This window comes from Ctenopharyngodon idella, chromosome 5 (genome assembly GCF_019924925.1).
Source record: "Ctenopharyngodon idella isolate HZGC_01 chromosome 5, HZGC01, whole genome shotgun sequence".
Taxonomy (NCBI): domain Eukaryota; kingdom Metazoa; phylum Chordata; class Actinopteri; order Cypriniformes; family Xenocyprididae; genus Ctenopharyngodon; species Ctenopharyngodon idella.
The window spans coordinates 43,756,990-43,772,499 of NC_067224.1; the positions used below are offsets into that span (position 1 = coordinate 43,756,990).

The 15,510-nt window shown below is 41.6% G+C and overlaps 1 protein-coding gene across 2 annotated transcripts in view; it reads right to left on the reverse strand.

The window, feature by feature from the left end:
* LOC127513078 (E3 ubiquitin-protein ligase RNF43) overlaps positions 1-15,510 on the reverse strand; it is a 127,233-nt gene that overhangs the window by 39,096 nt on the left and 72,627 nt on the right. For both annotated transcript variants that reach the window (XM_051894603.1, XM_051894602.1), the window contains exon 2: positions 2,054-2,176. In XM_051894603.1, the coding sequence (XP_051750563.1) occupies positions 2,054-2,176 (123 nt within the window). The remainder of the gene's footprint in view (positions 1-2,053; positions 2,177-15,510) is intronic.

The window sequence follows — 15,510 nt, forward strand, 5'->3', positions numbered from 1 at the left end:
AGTCCCAAGGAAACGGCCCAAAGATGCAGTCCAACCCCCATCCCTCCTGCTGATGTGTCCTGCACCTCCTCTACTTTCACAGACTCACTCCAGACTGATGATGAACTCACTCTTTTCATCCCAGGCCCGCTGTGAAGATGTCCAGCTAATATTAGCTCCATAAACAATGTCTGTGCCACGAGTACATGAGTCACTGTGGGTGCCAACAATCTGCCTGGCACACAGAATGAGAGCGGGAGGAAGAACCAGGGCGAGAATGATGGTAACCCTCTGTCCAATTTCACATACTCACAAATTCACAACGCAAAGCTCCATCCAGACCACTTACGAAAATGAAGGTCAGAAACATACCTATACAAGTATGCAAAAGAGACATGCTACAAGTGTATAAATACTTAACTTTTGCAACAACAAAGTGCTTAGAGTTTCGTACCTAAGTTGTAGAGCTGCACAATTATGGATTAATTGAGAATCACAATATACGGTTCTAAATAGACAACTAAACAAAATAGTGGCAGTGTAACAGCAGTGGTTCAAACCAGAGAGGCTACAGTGGTGCCGTGACCCGGATGGGAGTGAGGTTTAGGGGGGTGAGTGTAGCTGTCATAGGCCAGTAAGAGCTGTGCATGTAAACCTCACTCCCCTGATCTCAAGAGGCGCTCCAGAGACTGCTGTCTTTAGCCTTGTTAGAGCGACCAACTCCCATGCGGGCGGGCCGGGGTTCGAGTCCCGCTTAGAGTGGGTGGTTCGAACTGGAGGGGTTACAATGGTGCCGTGACCCGTATTGGAGTGAGGTTTACGGGGGGTGAGTGTAACGGACATAGGCTAGTAAGAGCTGTGCATGTAAACCTCACTCCCCTGATCTCAAGAGTCTTCACTGGGGTCTTTAGCCTCCTTGTTAGTGCGACCGACTCCCATGTGGACGTGCCCAGGTTTGAGTCCCGCTTAGAGCGAGTGGTTCGAACTGGAGGGGCTACAGTGGTGCCGTGACCCGTATTGGAGTGAGGTTTACGGGGGGTGAGTGTAACAGACGTAGGCTAGTAAGAGCTGTGTGTGTAAACCTCTCTCCTCTGATCTCAAGAGTCTTCATTGGGGTCTTTAGCCTCCTTGTTAGAGCGACCAACTTCCATCTGGATGGGCCCTGGTTCGATTCCTGCTTAGAGCGGGTGGTTCAAACTGGAGGGGCTACAGTGGTGCCATGACCCAGATGGAAGTGATGTTTAAGGAGGTGAGTGTAACGGACGTAGCCTTGTAAGGCTTGTGCGTGTAAACCTCACTCCTCTGATCTCAAGAGTCTTCACTGCGGTCTGTACTTTCGTTAGAGCAACTGACTACCATGCAGACAGGCCAGGGTTCGAGTCCCGGTTAGAGCGGGTGGTTCAAACAGGAGGGGTTACAGTGATGCCATAACCCGGATGGGAGTGAGGTTTAGGGGGTGAGTGTAATGTACGTAGGCCAGTAAGAGCTGTATGTGTAAACCTCACTCCCCTGATCTCAAGAGGTGTTCTAGCCTTTAGCCTCCTTGTTAGAGCGACCGACTCCCATGCGAACAGGCCCGAGACAGCAGGTGGTTTGAACCGGAGGGGCTACAGCAGCACTAACACAGATCTGAATGTTCGCTGTGATCGTACTTGTCAAAGGTTTAATAAACATAGCCAAATCGTTGTCATTTAGGAATGAAATCACAAGGGTGTTTGAACTGAGATAGCAAACTTAACAATTAATTATGCAACTCCACTAAGCTGCAAAAACTTCTTGTAGAATTATAACGGCACAACAATAAGCTCATTAACATCAGTGCAGTGTTATTTTTAACTGAAGCTAAAACTGTGGTACACAGCCTATCCCAACTGAGCTCATTTACAAATACAATACAGCATTCAAACAGCCTATTTAATTCAAGGGTAACAGAGGACAGAAAATGATCATGAAAAACAACATTATGACACTTCTTGGTTCAAGAAACCTGTGAACTTAAACTGCAACCAACTCCTCTACAGCCAGGGTGCTCATACAGTATGTGTGTTTGAGTGTGTTTTCCCATCGGTCTTACTTTATCCAGCAGCGGTTGGCACTGAGGCACTTTGCTCTCTGGGCTCTCGAGTTTGACGATGGTGATGAAATCGGTTTCCGGACGCTCATCTTCACTGGTGTTACACAGAGACAACGGGTGAGACTGTAGAGAAACAGAGACAATCAAGGATTCATATGTAAAACAGGCAAACGTGAGTGAGATTTGTAAGCGGATCGACCACAACGTTTAATCAATAAATCCCAATGGAGATTTCAGTTGTGTCAGAATCTGATTCCTCAGTGAAAACCACAGAGGACATTACCTACTGTTATCTTGGCATCCTATTAGAAATGTATTTCGGTCAAGATTTGAATGTCTGTGATTTCAGATATAACACTTCTAATTTGATTAGACTTTCAGCGAATGCTATTTTTCTCATTGCACTGCTCAAACAGTAGATCGTGGCACTAGCAATGCCATGGTCATGGGTTCGACTCCCAGGGAATGCAAGCACTGATAAAAAAAAAATGTAAACCCTGAATGCAATGTAAGTTGATTTGGATAAAAGCATCTGCCAAATGCATAAATTTAGACATTTAATGTCCAATTATTTAATTATACTGTAAGTAGCTGATGATGTACAATGCAACTTTCCCCTGATAAACTCAATGAACTCAAATGAAGTCAGTCTTCTCATACATGAACACAGCAATGGCAAATCGAAAGCATCAGCACCTCATTCAAATGACACACATGCAGCACAGGCTAGTGAGTTCATGAAACTGTAACTTCAGCATGCAACGGCTCTTTGATGTTGAAGAGGCAACTTCCTTTTCCTAGCATGTGGGCGCACATTTGACTAATAGTTCACTTATCAATGAAGACCAAAAGACACATGGATGACAGAGAGAGAGAATGTTGAAACATTTTTAAAGTGGCAGGCGGGGTGGTGTTGGTTCACATTATAAAACTCATCCACTTAGCTCATGAATATTAAATAGATGATGTAACATTTGCCAAGCATATTCACCATAGTCATTCGCTTACCAATTATGAGGGTGAACAGGTGCAAGTGTCACATAAATTCCTCTGGAACTCAAACGTCAAAACAAAGTTTGCGCAGTGTTGACGGTAATGGGAAAACACATCTATTATTAATATTATAAATAACATGCTCTTATGTGGTCTTTTGGTCACAACACAGCAGATGGCATACAAACCTATACACAGATTTTCTTTAGTTACAAACCCGAACACAAAGCAACTTATGAAACATTAACCCGAACCCACAAGTTTTTTGGGACCTGTCGGGATGGGTAGCAAACCTCTAATAATATATATATATATATATATATATATATATATATATATAGTATTAGAATTTATGTATACTGTAAAAACTGTAATAAACTGCAAAAATATTAAATAATTAAGACGTTAATAACAAGTAAAGTAAATATAATGAATATATAAGCTAATATAGTGCATATATTTAGTGAAATGCTCCCTCTAGAGTTCATTTCTCTAGTGAACTAACATGCTGTGGACACTAAATGACTTGCCTGAGGTAAATGTGATGCTATGCAATATACTATTCTCAAGCTGTTTTATTGATGTCTTTCCGCATTTGAAACACTGGTTGAGATCATATCTAAACATATCATCTGTTCTTCTTCATCTGCGCTTTTTTCTGTTGTGGCGGTTAGCAAACAGCGTTGCATTACCACGTGCACCCCCTTCTGGATTGGAGTGTGAATCGCCTGTGACTGACTGTATGTAACACTGGTATGCAAGTTTGCAAATTGGGACATAAACATGGATGCACTAAGACCATTTCCAGAATAAACCTCCAGCAGTGGGAAGATTCCCGTGGGACTCACTGGTTGGCCATGACCCACCTCACCCGGCTCTCACCCGCCAGCGTCCCTTCATCCCACTCAACCGAGCGGAAATCCCAACGTGAAACTAAGCCAGACGGCAGGAGCGTGACATCAGCACCTGGCACATCAGCAGAGAGACACTGATGTCATCTGTGCAGAAGGGCTGGTGCGTGTCAATCAAAACCAGAGACGATGGAAAGAGTGAGAAAAACAGAGAAGTGGAGGAGAACGGTGGAAATGACAGGAACTCTACAGTACTGGAGCAGAAGAATCATGCTCAATGTTGTCCTAAAGGTCAGAGGTCAGTCACTAAGTGGCCGTGTCTGTAAAGTGAACAGCAGTGCGTTTGTCTTTTGTCTTTTCTATAATCACTTTCAATAGACAATCAATAAAGTCATCATATACAGCTGGAAATATGCAAACTTTACGTCTGAGCACCTAGCAAGTTAATCAATCCATTTTCGATAAATATATATAAAGAAATACTGATGATACTTTTATTCTGCATGGAACGTTTATAAACTCGGGAGAGGATGTGTGACCTTGCACCCAAAAAGAAAAAGAGGAAAACTGTTAAATAATGGCCGGTAGCCTCTGTAATCCCACAAACCTCCTCTCACGAATCCTCTCTGAAAGAGTTCTCATCAATTCTCCTACGGCGACTGAACTAGCATGAGCTTGTGGAGCCACCGTTTGCCGTCTCGCGTAAAGCTAATCATTATCTCTGGCCAGCGGATGCCAGCTCTGTTTACCATCAAGAGACTGTTGAACACACTCTATCATCTCCACTAGGTATTTTTATCTCACAAAAGGGGCAGAAGTCTAAAAACAACATCGGTTCTGACCCCAAAAAACACATCCTCATTTGGTTTTTTTGAAAAACGGTGGCACACACAAACAGATTATGGACAATAGTCCGAGCCGCCCGTAGCGTCTGTCTAAACCGCAAACTGGGTTGGGATGAGACGTCCTTTCTACGGCTTTGTAGTGGCATATAAAGACATTCCAGTGTCATCTCGACCACAGTCAGACGTCTAAAAATACTCACAGATCGAACGGCCTTGAAAACAAACACAGGAGAGGAGAGATAATAAAGAGTTGCTGTGGTGAGAAAGTTATTTTTTCTTTTCTTCCTCTGCTGTTTGTTCATGTTGTGCCAGCTGAGCTCGCACTTCACATCCTTCTGTCACTCTTTTCCATCCATCCATCCATCCATCCATCCATCCATCCATCGTTTTATATATCTATTGTTCTATCTATCCAATCTATCCATCATCCATCCATCCATCATTTTATATCTCTATTGTTCTATCCATCCATCCATCCATCCATCAATCATTTTATATATCTATTGTTCTATCCATCTATCTATCTATCTATCTATCTATCTATCTATCTATCGTTTTATATATCTATTGTTCTATTTATTGTTCCATCCATCCATCCATCCATCCATCAATCATTTTATATATCTATTGTTCTATCCATCCATCCATCATCCATCCATCAATCATTTTATATATCTATTGTTCTATCTATCCAATCTATCTATCCATCCATTCATCCATCTATCATTTTATATATCTATTGTTCTATTTATTGTTCCATCCATCCATCCATCATTTTATATATCTATTGTTCTATCCATCCAATCTATCCATCATCTTATATATCTATTGTTCTATCCATCCATCCATCCTTTTATATATCTATTGTTCCATCCATCCATCCGTCCATCCATTCATCAATCATTTTATATATCTATTGTTCTATCCATCCAATCTATCCATCTATACATCTATCTATCCATCTATCTATCTATCTATCTATCTATCTATCTATCGTTTTATATATCTGTTGTTCTATTGTTCCATCATCCATCCATCCATCCATCTATATATCTATTGTTCTATCCATCCACCCATCATTTTATATATCTATTGTTCTATCTATTGTTCTATCCATCCATCCATCCATCCATCCATCCTTTTACATATATATTGTTCTATCTATTGTTCTTTCCATCCATCCATCCATCCATCCATCATTAAAATAACAACATAACAACACTTTAATTAATTCTATACTACAATTTAGCAATATTATCTTCACAAAAAAATTACAAATAATAACAACAATATAATAATAAGATTTATATGAATTCTTTCTTACTATTCTACAGTATTCACTCTGTACAGTATGTCTGTGTGTTTATCATGTTGTCATGTCATGGATTCACGTGCACAGATCATAATGCATGCACACGTGTTGTGACGGTGTGTTTTGTGCATGTGTTTGGATATCGATGCATTCATACACAGATGCAGAGAATACATAGTCTTCCGGTGCAGTGTTTACAATATGAACCATGAAGAACATCTGCTCAAGGGCTCAGACAGGGGAGAGAGAGGGAGCTTTTGCAAATGGACGTCTGCTATATGAATTAAAGAGAAATCACTAGAAAGTCAAACATCTACAGTCTTATTGTGAAACACAGGAAAATGACAGCCGGTTTGAAGAGCGCTTATCACAACATCCAAGAACTAGTCAAATACTGGCTATAAACATTTTAGGATAAAATCAACAGCCAATGCCCTAAAGACCAAGGAATGGTTTGACAAACTATTTTAAGTTTTGCCACATTTACAGAGTGGGATAGTTTGGCAAAACCATGATCTGCTATTTACTAATGCTAGTCAGTGCAGGAGAAGGACAATGTCAAACTCCAGCTTCAACACTGCATTGGCTCCCCATTAAACATTGCATACATTTTAAGTTCTTGCGAATTAGAGCCCTGAAGGGTTTAGCTCCTCAGTATTTGAGCAAGCGCTATCACATTATAGTCCTTCACGTCTATTGTGATATCAAAATTCTGGCCAGTTAATAATACCTAAAATGTCAGAATCAACCACAGGCGGTAGATCCTTTTCCTATTTAGCACCTAAACTCTGGAACAGTCTTCCTAGCATTGTTGGGGAAGCAGACACACTCTGTCAGTTCAAATCTAGACTAAAAACCAGACTAGAACCCAAACATGTCCTCTGCACAGACCCCTATGGCCAGCTTCAGCTTCTCCCTCCATATGCAGGCCTGATGTACCTGATCTTCAAGCAGAAAGAGCTGGATGAAATATTTTGAATGATCAACCCACAATCTGAATTGTGATGCAGCCTGGAACTAAATCACACCATGTTGGTTCATCTGGCCAGAGGAAAACTGGTCCCCCAGACTGATCCTGGTTTCTCCAAAGGCATTTTTTCTCCATTTTGTCACAGATAGAGTATGGGTTAATTGCCACTTGGGGTGTAACGGTACATGGATTCATCCCGAACCATCATGGTATGGATGTCACAGTTCGGTTCATACAACAAATACAGTCAGTCACAGGTGATCCACACTCCAATCCAGAAGAGGGCGCACGTGGTAATGCAACGCTGTTTGCTAACCGCCACAGCAGGAAAAAACGCAGAGGAACAGATGATCTATGCATAGATATGTTACGTGTCTCTCTCAACCAGTGTTTTAACCGCGGAAAGACATCAATAACACAGCTTGAGAATAATATCTCACGTAGCACTACATTTACCTCAGGCAAGTCATTTAGTGTCCACAGCATGTTAGTTCACTAGAGAAATGAACTCTAGAGCGACTAAATATATGCACTATATTAGCTTATATATTCATTATATTTACTTTACCTGTTAGTACAGTCTTTATTTAATATATGTTTAAATAAATTTGTCATGAAAACAAGGGACTTGACTTGAATAGAAAGCTTATGATTGGACAAATATATCTATACGCTCCTTATAACATGATGATCTCAGCAATATTGTTGGTCTGTTTTTAAATCTGCTTAAAGAAACAAAATCCTTTCTACACTACCAAAATTCTGGGCTTGGTAGCTGAGGATGATGTGAAGTGGACTTGAAGAACTGCAGGCAATCTTATAGAGCCAAAAGAGAGTAAAACAGAGTAAATACTGTCTGAAGTCCCACTGAAGGATGAGGACAAATAGCATGGGAATATGACTCACATCTAAACATGTGCTTTTAATCGAAGCCTCACAGTGTTTGTAAACACTGAGGATGAGGATGTCATACATCTGCCCATGTGGTCATCTGTGGAATTTGACTAGATTCAACCAATTGGCAGATGAATTTATGCCAGCTTTGAAAAGTCTATTTATTTTGCTGAATGTGCACAATTACATGATTAGTTGCATTCTGCCATTTGCATTTAGCAGTGATTTACCCTCTGTCCTGTCACTCTGTGACTCACAACTGACCGGTGACCCCCTCATTGTGAAGCGGCGGTCTATAGAGAACAGGATGAAGTCTGGAAAAATGAGTTGTGCGATGGTTGGCGAGGGTATTAGAACTACAGGACTGTCAAAACAGGAACGGGCTCAGATTACAGCTGTCGCCCTTGCCGGCTTGCCCCGTCTCCCATTGAGAGGCACGGAAACCCACACCATAATGAGCCGACCATAATGAGAGCGGGAGAGTCGGATTGTCTGCTGACTCAATGAAAGGGATTAGAAGGTATTGTGGCGGTTTCCAAGAAGAGAAGAGGAGGAGACGTCGCAAAATGCAAGCCGATAGAGGCGTCTGGGTAACTTCACCTGCAGAAATCGACAGGATGTTCCTCTCAGTGAATTACAGCTGCGGTGGATCACTCTGTATCATATATTAAAATAGATCAAGCTGCCTCTGAAATCTGACTGGATGAGCCACATTCAAAGCTGCTGGAAAAACAGTGATTTAACTAGAGAGCAATTACAGTGATTTTACCACAGGTAAAGGGTTGTGTTTGTGCATGAACAATAAGGTAGTATAACGAAAGATGTCCAATAATTAGATGAAATGATAATAATATATATACAAAATAATAATAATAATAATAAATAATAATACATACATTACAAAATAATAAATAATACATACATTTAATAATAGTAATAATAAATAAGTATAACTAACTATAATGCAAGCGCATGCACACACGCACGCACGCACGCACGCACAAACACACAATCTTACGCACGCACGCACACACACACGAACACATGCACGCACGCACACACATGCATGCACGCACACGGACACGAACACACGCACGCACGCTCACACACACAAACACGCATGCACACACGAACACACGCACGCACACACACACTTACACATGCACACACATACGCACGCACACGCACAAACACGCACACAAACACACGCACACACACGAACACGCATGCACACACGCGCACAAACACACGCATAAACATGCACACACGAACACGCGCACGCACACACATGCATGCACTCTTACACGCAATCACACACACACACAAACACACACGCACGCACACTCTTACACATGCAAACACACGAACACGCACACACACGAACACGCATGCACACACGCGCACAAACACACACACGCATAAACACATGCACACACGAACACGTGCACGCACACACATGCATGCACACACACGAACACACACACGAACACGCGCACGCACACACATGCATGCACACTCTTACACGCAATCACACGCACACGAACACACACGCACGCACACTCTTACACATGCAAACACACGAACACACATGCACGCATGCAGACACAAACACACGCACGCACGCACACAGGCACAAACACACGCACACACACGCACGAACACGTGCACACGCACACACACACACATGCACGCACACACACGCAAACGCACACACGCACATCTGTTTAAGTAAATGTTTTATTTTTATTTTTTTTTATTTTAGTTTTTTTTATTTATTTATTATTTAATTACTTAATAGCTTCTCATTGAACTCACAAACCCCAGTCTGGGAAACGCTGACGTAATGTATTATTTAATGCACTTCATGTTGTTGATAACTAAAATTGGAATATATTTTCTTTCTCTTTGTATTTTTATATCAAGATGGTTCAATATTAACCTATTCAAATTAATGTGATGAACAAGTTAGGTCAAAAGTAATGCAAAAGTAATCAAGTACTTCCATCCTCAAATTGCTTTAACCATTAAAAAAATCAAATAAATAAACTACATATATAATTATTAAACATGCTTAGACCTTTCCATTGAGCCAGTCACTTTCCCTGCCCTCCATCTTGATATTTTATATCTAAATTAATATTATGAATATTAAATAGATTTGTCAAACTGCATGATTTTTACTGTTCACACTGCCATCCGAAAAACAAATCTGTGCCACATGTGAAAACAGCAGATAATACAGTATAAAACAGAGCTTAAAAAATATAATGAGAAATGAACTACTGACTAAACGTCTGAAATGTTTTGAACTCTGTAGTTATCATAAGTGTGTGTGAGAGCTAAAAATAAGGCCTGTCACTGCTGACGTCTTTCTCCAGCGTGTGGGAGTAACACCAGATCTCTCTCGGGACTCCATGTGGCCGAAGCCCCATAATCACACACTCGCAGCGAGAGAAAGCGAGGCATGGGATCATCGTAAACTCCGTCCGTACACACAACACCATCCAAATGGCCACATCAAGGCCTGGCTGTTTTATTGTTGTTTTATTTTGGAGTGTAAACACGACTCGCTCACACAAACAGACTCCATGGCAACCATCTGACCCCGACGACCAATCAATTACTGACGCTTAAACAACCGGACAATTAACAGCTTGTACTGGTAAACTGATCGTTTTTTTACCCACATGGAACTTTCCAGAAAAAAAAAAATACAAATAAATAAAGTTCTCAGTGTGTTTCCTGAAGCAAATAGCAGCAATCCAACTTGAACTTCTGGTTACTTTGCCACTACCATCACTATTACTACTCATAATTATAGCTAAGAGATTGTTCAAATCACTGACCCCAAGTACTAAACGTTGGCATGTTTTCCAGACAAATGTTGTGGGATAAGATTCCTTAACTTATTGAGGAGAGGGACTGTTATTTTTGATTACTGTATTTACTGGAAAATAAGTCACACCTGGTTAAAATTGCACTGTTGAGACATTCAGAAATAATTAAAAAATACTGGTAAATAAAACGAAACGATATACACTCCAATCCAGAAGGGGGCTCACGCGGTAATGCAACACTGTTTGCTAACCGCTACAACAGCAAAAAGAGCAGAAGACAAACAGTAAAAAGTATTTTTTCCACTTTATTAAAGTTAAAACATGTCAGTGTCGTTGCATTAGATGCACAATATCAAACAAATGCTGCTTTTCTTCATCATTTAAAGTCACTGAACCAAATGTTCGTGCATTTTTTGCATTCAAATATGAAAGAAAGCATTTCTAAAGACATTTATGCATTTTGAAGTGTGTTTATATACTTTTTGTGGCCAACTGTATCAAATATAAAACATCCTAGTTTTGATGTAAACAGCCTTATGTGTTATTGGATGTAACAGTGGAGATATCAAATGTTATGAGCGGATTTGTTGAGGGAGAGAGAGACACACAGATGGGATTCCTCCAGATCGGCATGGAGAATTGAGCGTCAGGAATGCTCTCCCAGTGTAAACACTGCTGGCCTGCGGAATGCTGCCGCCACGCTTTGAAGTCTGAAGTCTATCTCTACCACAAAATCCTCTTTATCGCTGCAGTGATCCAACAGACAACAGGAGAAGAAAAACAGCAGCGCACAATGGGAGAAAAGAATTCACTCTTCCAATACAGTAACAATCTCACACACAGTCAGTGATACAGTCGCACCTGTCTCTATCTCACAGGGAGGGCGTCCAGTTTACACAGAGCGGAGCGGCCAATACAATCACTCAACCAGGGTCAGATGTCTGACTATCCTGTAACATTCCAGAACATGATTCAGGTAAACCGAATTGTGTATGTGTGTGTTTGAGTAACAGAGTACATTAGCAAACATTATCAGTGCTGTTCAATAGTGATGATGTGATTGAGTTTGTGCTCCACCCTGAACACCATAGAAACCACACAGTAACACATAAAACACTCAGAACACCCTAGCAACACCCCAGCAACCACACAGAAACACATTCAACTCTCAGAGTACCCTAGCAATACCCTAGCAACCACTCAGAACACCATAGAAACCACAAAGTAATACATCAAGCACTCTGAACACCCTAGCTACACCCCAGCAACAACCCAGGACACCATAGAAACCACATAGTAACACAAACACTCAGAATACCGTAGCAACAACCCAAAAACCACATAGTAACACATTAAACACTCTGAACTCCCTAGCTACACCCCAGCAACAACCCAGGACACCATAGAAACCACAAAGTAACACATCAAGCACTATGAACACCCTAGCAACACCCCAGCAACAACCCAGAACACCATAGAAACCACACAGTAACACAAACACTCAGAATACCGTAGCAACAACCCAGAAACCACATAGTAACACAATAAACACTCTGAACACCATAGAAATGCCCCAGCAACCACCCAGAACACCATGGCAACCACACAGCAACACAGCAAACACTCAGAATACCCTAGCAACACCCCAGCAACCACCCAGAACACCATAGAAACCACAAAGTAACACATCAAGCACTCTGAACACCCCAGATACACCCCAGCAGCCACCCAGAACACCATAGCAACCACACAGTAATATATAAAACACTCAGAACAGCCTAGCTACACCCCAGAACACCATACAAACCACAAAGGAACGCATCAAGCACCCTGAACACCCTAGCAACACCCCAGCAACCACCCAGAACACCATAGCAACCAAAGTAACACACCAAGCACTCTGAACAGCTTAACAACACCCCAGCAACCACCCAGAACAACATAGAAACCACTAAGTAACACATCAAGCACTCTGAACACCATAGAAATGCCCCAGAAACCACCCAGAACACCATGGCAACCACACAGCAACACAGCAAACACTCAGAGTACCCTAGCAACACCCCAGAAACCACATAGTAACACCATAGAAACCACAAAGTAACACATCAAGCACTCTGAACACCCCAGATACACCCCAGCAGCCACCCAGAACACCATAGCAACCACACAGTAATATATAAAACACTCAGAACAGCCTAGCTACACCCCAGAAACCACCCAGAAAACTATAGCAACCACACAGTAATACATAAAACACTCAGAACAGCCTAGCTACACCCCAGAACACCATACAAACCACAAAGGAACGCATCAAGCACCCTGAACACCCTAGCAACACCCCAGCAACCACCCAGAACACCATAGCAACCAAAGTAACACATCAAGCACTCTGAACAGCTTAACAACACCCCAGCAACCACCCAGAACAACATAGCAACCAAAGTAACACATCAAGCACTCTGAACAGCTTAACAACACCCCAGCAACCACCCAGAACAACATAGCAACCAAAGTAACACATCAAGCACTCTGAACACCCTAGATACACCCCGGCAACCACCCAGAACACCGTAGCAACCACACAGTAATACATAAAACACTCAGAATACCCTAGCAACACCCAACAACCACCCAGAACACCATAGAAACCACATCCATATAGTAATACATCAAGCACTCTGAACACCCTAGCAACACCACAGAAACCATGCAGAACACCATAGTAACCATACAGCAACACATTAAACACTCAGAACCCCCTAACAACACCCCAACAACCACCCAGAACACCATTGCAACCACACAGTAACACAACAAGCACTCTGAACACCCTAGAAACACAACAGAAACCACCCAGTATAGCACAACAACCACAGTTACACATTAAGCACTTATAACACCCTAGCAACACCCTAACAACCACCCAGAATACCATAGCAACCGCAAACACATCAAGCACTCTGAATGCCCTAGCAACACCCTGACAACCACCCAGTATAGCACAGCAACCACATAGTTACACATTAAGCACTTAAACACCCTAGTAACACCCCAACTTCCACCCAGAAACCACAGCAACAACAAAGTAACACATCAAGCACTCTGAATGCCCTAGCAACACCCCGACAACCATCCAGTATAGCACAGCAACCACATAGTTACACATTAAGCACTTATAACACCCTAGTAACACCCAAACAACCAACCAGAAGACCACAGCAACCACACAACAAATGCACAACAATGTTTCAAAATCACTCAGAACACCCTAGCAAGCACACATGAACACATTAAACACTACGAACACCCTAGGAACCACCCAAAACACCCTAGCAACCAAAAAGTAACATGTTAAGCATCCCAGAAACAGCAGAGCAATGCCATTACCCCAACATCAATGACGGATAAGAAGGCAAACACCACTAATATTTTTTTATAGAAACTAGTATAAATGACTACCTAAAATGTGAGTGTTTTAAAGCTGTTCAAAACTGAAGTAATAAAAAAAAAAAAAAGTCTGGTAACAGCAGAAGTCTGTCATTTTCTAGTGTGTCAGCACACAACACACATGTATTAGTCTCATGACAGGAGATATAAACTCATTTAACAATGTTTATGAGTCTATGAGTCCCCATGGCAGTATCTGAGAGTCTGAATTTCCCACTGAAGCTACTGCGAGTTATTTGGATTAAAAAGCTTCTTCTTTTTTTCAACTTTAAAGCATGTGACAAAGACTCTCAGACAGCTGCAGCCGCACTGGACACACACCAGCTTCAACAGGGCTTACATTTTCACAGCCTGGTGCCACCTCGCTCGAAAACAGGAGACACGGCGCCTCCCCTTCGCCAGCAGACGGCCGGACGAGGGCAGAAAAACGCAAAGGAATAAGAGTATGAGGAAAAAATAAAAGGATCGTTCCATCTTCATTTGTGTCACGGGCCACTCTGGCAGGCATTCCGAAACCCCATCAGAGGCGGAGGGGAAAGTCATCAGCATGAAAATCCCCTCCGCACCCACATCTCCACATCATTCCGCTTTAAAGTGTATTTTTGACATAATTACAGAAGAGGGTGAAGCGTCTTGAGTCATGCTCGAGCCCGGAACCATCGGCCTCTCCGACTACAAACACATAAACACAGGCCTGCCTCCCTCCGACCATACCACCGCCTTCTTCTCTGGATCCAGACGCTTGATGTTTTTCAACCCTCGTTTTTTCCCCCTCTCTGAGTGATTGGGACAAGAGTGAGGAAAGCTTTAATTTAACGTGTCTCCCGTTCGAGCTGCCGTCAAAATAAACTGTCTTAAATCAGGTCAGAAACGTCAAATGTGGTAATTCTGGTAAAATGAGCTCAAAATTGAACTGATAATAATCATAAATGTTTCTTGAGCTGCAAATCAGCATATGAGAATGATTTCTGAAGAATCATGTGACACTGAAGACTGGATTAATGATGCTGAAAATTCAGCTTTGATCACAGGAATAAATTACATTTGACAATTTATTCACATAGAAAACAGTTATTTTAAATTGTAATACTATTTCACATTTTTACTGTTTTTACTGTATTTTTGACCAAATAAATGCAGCCTTGGTGAGCAGAAGAGACTTTAAAACATTAGAAAATATTTCCTGACCACAAACTTCTGACTGATAGCTATACTAAACTGATGAGAAATATATTTTCTTAAAACAGCGTGCTGGCTTTTAATATATATTTTTCCTAATTGTTTTAATAGACATCATTATAAGCT